A 10,898-nucleotide genomic window follows, 5' to 3' on the forward strand; every position below is an offset into this window, starting at 1 on the left:
GGTCAGTCCATACGACTTGACCTTTGGCTGGGCCGAGCCATGTGTGGCCGTGACACCCTGGGTCAGTCCATACGACTTGACCTTTGGCTGGCACCTTCTCCAGGACAGCTGCTTGCAGCAGGTCTCCTCACACACTCCCAGCCCTATTCTATGCCTGTCCCTGCAGCACCTGTGCCCTGCCCTCTCTGCCTTCCCAAGGGCCCCACGGAGACACTGGTTGCTCTGTGAGGGCCCCCAGGGCTCTGGCTATGCCCCTTTCAAAGCTCCTGCTGCCTATGCAGGCAGAGAAGGTCCTCAGAGGGGGCAGAGACCTGCCCTGGTTGGCCCAAATGACACAAAGCCCCCAAACCAACAGAGCTGTCTAATGTCCTTTGGGAGGCTGCCCCAGGGAATTTCTCCCTGAGCCCAGACCCGCTGCCAGGCCCTGCTGCTACCCCTACCTCCATCCTGGCACCACCACTAGGCTGTCTACTTTCAGCCAGCCTCCCGATGATGGCACCAAGGGAGCCCCTGCCCCTCCTGAACCCCTCTCCCCTTCCAGCAGCTGCCCCTTCACAGCCCAGGGCCCCAGCGGACAACGCATGCCCCACCTCCTCCTCTCCATCCCAGCACATGCTGCTCTGCAGCCTCTTACGCTATCAGCGCCCAACAAACCCAGCACAAGCCACGGAACCGCCTCGACCCTCGGCAGCTCCTGTCACTGCTCCTCCACCCCGGCGAAAACCACCATGCCCCTGCCAGATGGCTCCCCACCCACCTTCAGGCCCTCTGATCCAAGGGCTGCCTGCGGTCCCGTGAGCACCCCCAAGGCAGGCAGGGACACCGAGGCAGCCGGACAGGGCAGCGGGGAGGGCGAGGCCCGCTCACCTTGATGTGCACCTTGGCCCGCTTCAGAAGGCTCAGTGTGGTGTGGCGGGTGCTGTCAGGGCCCAGGGGCACCAGCTGCTTAAGCTGCTCCAGGTACAGCCTGAGTTTGGCTCGTCTGAAAGAGCCAGAGACAGAACCATCAGGCTGGGGTGGCAAAGCCCATGGGGCGAGAGGTCTGGGGCAGCCCCTGCACAGACCCAGCCCCCACCATCCACTGCTGCAGATGTGCTGAGGGTCCCTCTCGAGGACCCCTGCTAGCCTGGCTGCCAACTGCCCTGGCCCCCGGGAGCAGCCCAACTCCCACAGTCCCCTAGATGCCCGGCAGAAGTGCTCAGCTCACCATGGCCTGCAGAGCCTCAGCACGTCACCCAGGCACTGCCTAGGAGCCCCAGCTCACCCCCGGCCATCCCCATGCCTGCCTTGGAGTCCACGTGCAGGGCGGGGTGGAGTGAGGTGAGGGGTCCTATTCAGGCTGCACCAGAGGTCTGAGGGACTCAGACAAGGTTTACATTTTTCCATCTCTTCACGTACAAAGTGCTGTCACTTCTGTGACCATGGAAACACGATCAGCCTAGGTCAAAGGAGGGCCAGGGGCCAGACCCTTCCAGCCCAAGTTTCGTATCCCCTTGGAAACGGCTTCATTCCAAATTCTGTCCCTGTACCCACAGATGAATCCACTTTTCACAAAACTGGAGCCATGGCACTCGTGGTGCTTGCTTGTTCACACTCAAGGGTACTTGCTCACATGCCACAATCCTCCAGGATGCATTCATCGGGTGCCTCGGGAGAGACCCCCGGCTTCATCCTAGGCCTGCCCCTGCGGAAACACCGCCTTCTTGCTGGCCTGCTTGTCTACTGGGGAGGCTGGTGGAGCTCACGGGGAGCTCCAGCTCACCCGGAGGCACAGACTCAGCCTGGGACCCCGGCCACGCCTGTGTGCACCTGCCTGGCAGTGCAGGGCAGCAGGAGGTTTGGCACTGCCATGCTCATCCACAGACTCATCCATCTCGTGCAGGCTGCACAGGCTGCTTCCAAATACAGGACAGTCTGCTTTGGGTAAACCCTTGAGTGGAATTGCCAGGTCAAGGGGTAGGAACAATTTTTGTCTTTTGAAAACCTGCCACCCACTGGATGCCTGCACGTGTGCCTTTCCCCACACGGCACCAATGCTGAGCGCCCAGCCCTGGCGTGTCTGCTCCTGCCACTTCCAACCCCAGCAAATCTTGTCCGCCTGGGAGGAACGTAGGCAGGAACAGCCATTTTCTCTGGACAAGGAGGAACCTGAAGAAGGAGGGGGCTGTGGGGTGCAGTGGTAACAGCCTTCCTGGTCTGGAGGTCTGCCTGGAAGTGGCCTGAACGGGGCTGAGATCCTCAGCATCTCCTACTCTGCCTCCCGTGCGCAGGCACAGGGGAAGGGGTCCCAGGCGGCGGCTCCATGACCACCCCAGTGCCTGGATCCTCAGCCTCCCACCTCCAACAGCAGAGAGCACCCTGTCTCCCCGCTCCCCAGGAACTGTGCAGCCAAGAGGCCGAAGTGTGCTCCCTGCTCAGGGAGGGGTCCTTTCCTGGGGCGCACCGTCACTCTACTGCAGCCACCATCGGGACCAGGTTTGCAAGGGGGATGCTGCCAGAGGGATCCTCCCTGGTCCACTATAACAAGTGGCTTTCCAAGCCCCCAGGTAATGACATCAACACTACATGACCTCTGCAGAACAATTTAAAAATGCAAATCAACAAAAAGGAAAAAAACTACAAGTCCCCCAAATTCCACCACCCCAAAACAACTTCATTATCATTTTAGTGTGTGACAGGTGCACATCATGAATGTCAAGTGAAAAAATCAGGATACGGACCCACACGGGTGACAAGTGACCCAATTTTGTTTAAAAAACAAAAGAGCAGACGCACACAAGAGACGGACAGAACACAAGGAGGCACAGGGAGCGCGCGTCTCCAGGCGACGCGCCTGGCAATTTTATTTCTTTAGCTTTGTGCTTTTCTGTATTTTCCAGGTTTTCTAGGCTAAAAAAAACACACATTGCTGTGACAATCAGAAAAAGACACGTTTGCACAAGAAAGAAAAACACAGCTGAAAGACAAATAACAAGTAGAACAATCTTTGCAATACATGTAAAAGACAAACGGTTAGTATTTGTGATATGTTGAGCTCGTACACATCAAAAATCAAAAGCAGAATGCCTCAACGTCACAGCGGGCGAAGGACACACACAGGAAAGCTGCAGAACACGAGGGCCAACCTAACCTAACGCCCGACTCCACCTCACCAGAGCCCGGAATGAGAGCTCAGACAAGGAGACACAGCTTTCACCCTCCTACAGGTTGAAGCGGGAAGGGGTGGCTCCCGCGCCAGCCAGCTCGAGGGGTCGCTGATGGTTTGCTGGTGGGAGAGCAGAAGGGGACACAGGTCTGGAGGGCCATCGCACAGTCAGCACTGACCACCAACAGCATCTCTACTTCTAGGGCCTTGGTCCTGCAAAACTATCCCCCCAGATACGCAAAGGCCCATGCTCACCATGGCTCACCGCAGCACCATCTGGAAATACCTGTGTTAACCAGAGGGTCATCGCTACGAACACAGGCGGCACAGCCAGGTGTCCTGTGCGGTCATCAGGGATGAGGAGGTGGAGAAGCGTGCCCTGACACAGGTGGACAGGACTTACGTACGTGGTGTCGGGTGAAAGATCAAGTGAGGAAATGGAGAACAAGGTCCCCTTCTTATCCGAGTCTCATCAGCATGTTAGTGCCCGCGGGGAGCGCGGAGGATGTGGCTCAGCCTCCGAGGGCCCGGGATGCGGTCTCTGGGGTGGGGCGCAGGGGAGGTCCATGAACAGACCGCTTTAGAAATCACGGCACACCTTTCTCAAGAGACAAACAGAAGCCATCTGACCACACGCAGGCACCGTCCAAAACCCGCCTACAGGTCTGCCTGGCCCAGGAGGGCGGGTGCCAGGGCTGCAGGCCACAGAAGTTCCTGCCCTGGGCAGCAGGTGGCTGTGACAGGGCAGGCTGCGGCCAGGCCTGGAGCCAGCTCTGCCACTGGCTGGAGGTGGGACCCCAGGAAGATCCCCACAGCCCGTGGCTGCACCGCCGTCCGCCGCTGCAGCGCCCTGGCCTCGCCAGCACCCACAGCTGTCTCTGGCCGTTCCAAGAGGCTTGTTAAAACCCTACTTCCTGAAGGAATCTGTGTGGGCAAGAGGCAGAACCTGCTTGCAGGACCAGGTCGCGATGGGCTGATACTGACAGCAGCCCCACCTCTGATGCAGCACCTCCCAGCCTCCCCAGAACCCCCACGCCTGGAGGAGGACCCAGGGCACTGAGAGGGCATGGCTCCACGCCAGCATCCCAGCCAACCAGAAAGCCTGGCTGTCGCTGACGGGGAGCCGGGGGTGGCCCAGCGTGCCTCCCACTCCCTCTGTCTGCCTGCGCTTTCCACGTCGCCAACAGAACTTCCCAAGCTCTGGGAAGGCCGCGTGAGGCTGGGCTGCGGGGGGCTCCTCGGCCTCCCAGGACCTGGACATGCTAGGGAATGTGGGGCAGGGGCTCAGCTGAGGACTCTGGACTGGCTTTTGGGATGAGCCCTGCCATCCAGGGGCTGCTGATAGCCAGTAAAGAAGGCTGGGACCTTCCCCCCAAACACACCAAGACCAGAGCCCGGAGCGGGTCCCGTGAGGTCAGCAGCCAAGAAGGTGAGGCCTCCACTGTCCCCTGGCCCCTGGGTCGGCAGCGGTGCACTGGCCTCAGACCTGCTGGAGCTGCCTCTCTACAAAGGAGGGAGGAAGAGGAGCCAGGCTGGGCAGGCTTGGCTCAGAGCACCCACAAGGGGAAGTCCCACAGGCCCAGCCCAGTCCCCAGTAAGGAGACACCTCTGGGCAAAGTGCTGTCCAGGGCCTGCCTCCCGGGATGGCTGGGTGGCCAGCCAGGGGCTTCCTTCCTTCCTCAAGACAGCATGCAGCCCTTCCTGCAGCCAGGAGCAGCCGGGATCAGGGAGGCTGCGATCCGGCCCTAGCTCCAGGCCTGTGGGTTTGTGGGCTGTCCACACCTGCCTCTTGGCCAGCCAGAGACAGAGACCCCCTGCACGGGGTGAGAAAGCCCACAGAGACACCCCGGCTGTCCACCCATCCCTCTGTGCCTCAAACAGGCCCCATGAGGCCCAGGCTAAATGCAGCCTCTGGCAGGAAAGGGCAGAGGGCAAGGTCAGGTCAAGGGGCATCTGCAGGGGTCCAGGGCAGGTCCCTGTCCTCCCCCAAGGGCTGCCACACCCTTGCCACTCACCCACCCCAATGTCATTGCTCCTCAGCCTGTCCCCATTGGGGTACTGTCCTCCCAGGGACTGCCTCCAGGAAGCCTTCCCTGAATACCCCCATGTGCCTGCCCTGGCTCCTGGGTCCTGGGTCAAGGCTAGATTAGTCTTCCTAGGACTGGGAACAACTCCGGGCCTGTCAGGTTCTCGTGGGCCCTGTACCTGCCCCCACCTCTGTGGCCTCTAGGGAACCCCCAAACACACATGACCTGTCCAGGAAGTGAAGTTCCTCAGAGAACACAGCGTTCTGTCCCTGCCCAGCCGCCCACCCCAGCCAGTGGCCCGAATCCCAGGGGAGCGGAAGTTGGCGCTGCTGTAGGGTTGGACATGGGGGGAGGCAGAGACCTGGCTGAGCACCAAACCTTTCCAAAGCAGGCTGTCGGGGGGCGGGGGGCTGAACCAGCACACAGAGCCGCCCCACCAGGAAGGCAGGAAAAAGCTGACCCATCTCACAGACGGGATCACGCGTCAGGAGGGCGATGGCCCAGCATCCCCCGGGGGCTCTGTCTGCCCCTGGTATGGGGCTCCTGTCTCTAGGGCCGCCTCTGCGCTCACCCAGGGCTCCCGCTGGCAGCCCGAGGCCCCTGAGCTCACCTGCACCTCATCCCCACTGGCAGAGCTGGGCCCGCAGCCTGCGGGGATGAACACCCCGCAGCTTCACTCGTGGGCTCCCCTGAACCCTGCTCTGGGCCGGAGCTTCCCAGGAGGCCCGGGACTGGCAGCCCTCCAATCCCGGACAAGACTCTAGTGCAGCTCCCCGGAAGGCAGACCCCAGAATGCACAGGAGAGAGCACCAAACCCTCCGGCCCTGACGGTTACACACCACAGGGCCCCTGTCCATGTCTCTGACCCCCACCTGGATGAGCTCCGGAGAGCAGGACCGGTCCCCCACCATCTCCTGCCTCTAGCACAGAGTGCCTGAAGCAGACCTCAGCCTCCTCCTCCAAGCCTGATCCTTCCCAAGACTAGGGCACAGCCTGCCGCACAGCCAGCCATGCCAGGGACACGGGCAGGCTCAGCGCACCACGTACCCTCAGCACGGGACGGGCCAGGCGCTGGGCTCATGTAGGGGTTGGGGGGTCACTTACCTGTGCTTTTCTAGCTCGTTGTGTGAAGACCTGTTTGGGGAGACAGAGAGACAGAGCTCACTCTGCTGCCTGACCACCAGGGCACAGAGAGCAGCCCCCTCCACACAGCAGCAGCTGGCTGTGTCTGGTCCTGGAATGGCCCAGAACAGTGAGGGCTTGGGGAGGTGGGCAGCTGCCCACCCAGGGCAGGGGGAACCATGCACTGAGCCACGAGGACAGGGAGGCCCTGAGCTGCAGGAAGGTCCAGAGCACCCAGGGCCACCAGCCCACCTAGCAAGGCCCATGGGGACTCTGGCTGACGGAGGACCCAGGCCCGCTTCCAGAGGCCCGGGGGAGGGCCAGGGAGCAGCAGAAGGTCCCGGCGCTGACCCACCCAGCCATCTGGCTTCTCTGCTCCCCAGTCCCTGAAGCCAGCTGTATCCTTGGAGCCAAAGCGGCCCTGCACCTAGGACAGTCGGCAGGTGGGGATGCAGCCAAGAGACCAGGCCCTCAGGACGTGGGCGGTCCTGTCCTCACCCACCATCCTATCGGGCTCGCATACCTGTGTGACCACAACCCACATTACCAATGGGGCCAGGGACACAGCAATCTCAGCCAGGTCAGCCCACGAGGGCCTCTGAGATGTGGATGCTTCCTGGGCCAGTGGCACGGGGGGACACTGAGGCCAGCCCTCCCACGTCCCTCGGGTGCTGTGTGTCAGCGGACAGGCTGCCCTGGAGGTCCAGACTCAGCCTCTCTGGGGACAGTGGCCCCACCTGCTACACACCTGTCTGGCTCATTCAGACACAGGCACACAATTCCCAGCACTGCGGGGTGTACCATGCATCTGCCCTGGAGGACAATGAGGCAGGGGGACCTTGATCCAAGCTCCAGGCCACCTTCCCAGTCCAGGCAGGACCCCACAGGCCAGCCAGGGCTCCTGGGCCTCCTGGGATGCTGTTCACGGGTGGGCAGAGGGCTCAGGCCACCTCGGGGCACCTCCGGACCCAGCCCTGAGGCCTCTCCCTGCCCCTAGTTCCTGGTTCCTTCCAGAAGCTTCTGCTGACCCCTGAATGCTTCAGGAACTTGGGATCTGGCATCTCTTGTCCCCGCCACTCAGGCCAAGTGCCTGCCCTTCCCACCTGCTGCACCAACAGGCCCTGGGCCTCCCTGTGTGGCCTCAGCGGAGCCTCCACACCCAGGTCTCAGGGTCCTGGAGAGCCTGCCGGTCACATGGGCTGGACCAGGAGCCCCAGAACCACTGCCAGGCCAGCCGGAGCCAGCAGAGGCCACAGCCATATGCTCCTCACTGGCCTCAGAGAGATGGGCCCCTGAGCCAGCCTCTCTGCTTCCCCAGAACAGGCAGGCCACAGGAATGAGCATGCTCTGTCCTCAGCCCAAACTGCAGCCTAGCCATGAGGGTCTGCCTGTCCACTGGCTCAGGAGGGAGGTCGGGGTCAGCAGGTACCCTTCAACGTAAAGAAACCTACCTGCCCTCCCCTTGAAGGGTGGCATGGGGCTGGACCCTACCCTGGAGGCAGGGGGCACTCCTCCAGCAGTCAGGCACCCCCCAACCCCCTGCAGCTCTTCCTGGGATGTTTGTGACATGGGTCCCAGGAGCACTCAGGAGAGGTGGGACTCATCCCCGCTGAGGCTGTGCCAAGTGCGTTCCCAGCACCCCTGTGACCCCAGGAGGCAGACACACTTCTCATAGAATGGACCCCTGCAGGCTGGCCCCAGACCCTGCTGCCTCCCTCAATCCCAACACTGGCCGCCTGCCACACTCCCTTACCCCCTGCCCCAGCCCCACTGTGCGTCCCCTCCCTCAACCTGGCAGGGCACAGAAGCCTCATGAGTGGAGACAAGTCAGGGGCTCGGAAACCCTCTGGCCCCTGCTCTGCCCAGCTCCTTGTCTGGGCTGGCTAAGGAAAGCCTCCAGTGCAGTGCTGCCCACCAAGGAAGGGGCCAAGCCTGCCAGCCCTGGGCTGCCTCAGGTCCCAGGAGAGCAGGGCTCGGCCCAGAGGAGCCAGGGGGAGACGCACCCCAGCTGGGGAGCCCTCTGCCTCCCTCACCAGTGCCCGCAAGGTCTCTGTCCCAGCAGAATGTGGACAGCCAGGAGCCCATCTCAGGAACAGGCATCATCAGAGGTGGGTGAGTGGCAGGCAAGTAACCAAACCTCTCCTTGCCTCAGTTTCCTTGGCCATAAATAGAGAGAAAAGTAACAGGCCGGGCATGGTGGCTCACTCCTGTAATCCCAGCACTTTGGGAGGCAGAGGTAGGTGGATCACAAGGTCAGGAGATTGAGACTATCCTGGCCAACACAGTGAAACTCCGTCTCTACTAAAAACAAAAAAATTAGCCAGGTGTGGTGGTACGCGCCCCTAGTCCCAGCTACTCAGGAGGCTGAGGCGGAAGAATCACTTGAACCCGGGCAGTGAAGGTTGCAGTGAGCCGAGATCGAGACACTACACTCGAGCCTGGCGACAGAGACTGCGGGGTGGGAGGAAGGACACCTCTATGAGCCTGGGATGAAGACAAAGTGGCCGCACGTGTGAAACGCTCAGCATAGTGGCAGTGTTTGTGCAGCCAGGACGCTGGTGGGCAGCTTTGGGCACTTCATGCTGGGGGAGCCCCAGGTCACACCCCGAAGTTCTCCATGGGTCACGGACTTGGTTTGGTGAGAAGCAGCAGCAGGGGCCGGGCTTGCTCGAGGAGGCCTGAGGAAATGGTCACCTGGCCACACTCCTGTCCTTCCCTAAACTGTCCCCAACAGACCAAGGGGCTGGGACTCAGAGACAGGTTCCAGCCAAGGCAGCCAGAGACTCAACCAATTCCTCGCCAGGCTCAGGACGCCACAGAGATGGGTCCCTGAGCCAGCCTTTCCGCTTCCCCAGAACAGGCAAGGCCACCGGAATGAGCCATGCCCTCTACCACGGGGCCCTGAAGTCCCCTGCAAACGCAGCTCCCAGCCTGCTCACACGGAAGGGTTAGACTAGGGTGGGCGCGGACAGGGCCAGGTGTGCCGTGGTCCTCAGCAGCCAGGAGGGTGGAAATCCCAGGGGAGCCCAGCCCAGGGTCCCCTCTCCGCGGACCTGCACGCACCCCAGCTTCAGGGCTTCTGCAGCCTAAACACGAGGCCAGGGTAAGAGTAACGACCTCATGGGGCCCTTGCCCTACAGCCTGCCCCCTCCTCCCTAAATAAGCCTCCTGTCCTAAAGGAGACCCCCGCACTGGTGGCTGGAGTTTCGGTTTATCAGGAGGCTGGGCAGGGGCGGTGGGCACCCTGGGGGGAGTGGGGCCCAGGACAGCGTCTCCACGCGCCTTCTCTGTCCAGGCTCCTGGGGGCGGGAGGAGGTCGGCCAAGCAGCAGAGCTCGGCTCTGGGAACCAGTCGGAAAAAGGCCGCCCACCCACCCGCGCAGAGAAGGGCTTAGGGCCGGCAGCCCCGGGGGACCCTGGCTGAGCCTGTTTCCCCGGACCCACGGGGCACCGGCCAGCGCCCGCTGACAACTTTTAAACCGCCTGGAAAACTCCAAAACAACTCGGGGGCCGGGAGCCGGCGCGGGAGCGGACCCCAGCGGCAGGCGCTGTACGCGTGGCACTGTTTACGCGAGCGGCCCGGGAGGCGCGGCCGCGGGAAGATGGCGACGGCGAGGGCGGGGCCGGCCGGGCGGGGCTGCGGCCGGGGCCTGCGCGCCTCCTCCTCCAGGCTGGCCGCCGGGGCGCGCGGCGGCGGCGCCGACGAGGGCCGCGGGCCGGGAATCGGGGCCCCGGGAGCACGCTCCGGGCGGGGGCGAGGGTTCGGGCCAGGCGGGGGCGGGCGCGGGGGGCGGTACCTGTTGTTCGGGGCCTTGCGCACCAGGCCGGCCGCCTTTGTTTTCTCCCTGGCGAAGTCGCCGTCGAAGGGCAGCACCGAGGCGTAGCCGTGCTCGGCCTCTGCGGGGACACGGCGCGGTCAGCGGCCCCCGCCCGGCCCGGCCCCTCCGCCCGCCCATCGCCGCGGGCGCACAATGGGGCGCGGGCGCTACCTCGCTCCCTGCGCTCCAGGTACTCGGCCGCCTCCAGCAGGATCAGCAGGGAGTTCAGCTCCATCCTCCTGCCCGCGCCCGCTCGCACGCCCCGGGACGGCGGCGGCCGCTGCCCGGCCCGCTCCGGCCGGCTCCGCTCGCCGCTCGCCCCGCGCGCCCCGCCGCCGCACTTCCAGACTCCGCGGACTCCGGCGCTCGGCCGCCACCCTCCGCCTCGGGCCCTCAAATTGACACATAAGGGCGAGCGGCGGCCCGCAGAGCCAATGGGAGGCGGCGCTCGGGCTCCGGGGGCGGGCAGCGGGCCGGGCCGGGGCCAATGGGGACGGGCCGAGCGCCTTGGGCGGGGCCGAGAATGTTGACAGATGCGGAGCTGGGCTGCGATAGGCCGGCCGCGCTAGTAACAATTTAGAAGCCCGAGCTTAGCAACAGCACGTGGTGGCCCGGCCCCCGCGCTAGCTGACTGGCGGCCGCCGTGCATGTTAAGTAGGCGCCGGGCGCCGATTGGCCAGAGCGGCCTATGTAAAGCAGGCCCGGCGGCCCAATGGCCGGTGGCGGGGCGTGCGGCCAATGAGGGCGCCGCGGCCGGACTCGTTGCCGAGAGGAAGCGCCGCGCGCG

The 10,898-nt window shown here is 63.5% G+C and overlaps 1 protein-coding gene across 4 annotated transcripts in view; it reads right to left on the reverse strand.

The window, feature by feature from the left end:
- The window catches only part of MXD4 (MAX dimerization protein 4), a 14,868-nt gene extending 4,215 nt beyond the window's left edge, over positions 1 to 10,653 (reverse strand). Inside the window, exons 1-5 of one of the 4 annotated variants that reach the window (XM_017539025.1) lie at positions 10,283 to 10,653; positions 10,091 to 10,190; positions 6,650 to 6,721; positions 6,277 to 6,306; positions 868 to 982 (exon numbers count right to left, since the gene is read on the reverse strand). In XM_017539025.1, the coding sequence (XP_017394514.1) occupies positions 868 to 982; positions 6,277 to 6,306; positions 6,650 to 6,721; positions 10,091 to 10,190; positions 10,283 to 10,346 (381 nt within the window). In that variant the 5' untranslated portion in view covers positions 10,347 to 10,653. Of the gene's footprint in view, positions 1 to 867; positions 983 to 2,808; positions 4,649 to 6,276; positions 6,307 to 6,649; positions 6,722 to 7,042; positions 8,016 to 10,090; positions 10,191 to 10,282 lie in introns of those variants that run through there. The other 3 variants (XM_017539028.2, XM_017539026.1, XM_037742178.1) reach the window with 3 other exon arrangements.
- Between the last annotated feature and the right edge of the window lie 245 nt (positions 10,654 to 10,898).

The sequence above is a fragment of the Cebus imitator genome, unplaced genomic scaffold (assembly GCF_001604975.1).
Source record: "Cebus imitator isolate Cc_AM_T3 unplaced genomic scaffold, Cebus_imitator-1.0 Scaffold117, whole genome shotgun sequence".
In the NCBI taxonomy this organism is placed as follows: domain Eukaryota; kingdom Metazoa; phylum Chordata; class Mammalia; order Primates; family Cebidae; genus Cebus; species Cebus imitator.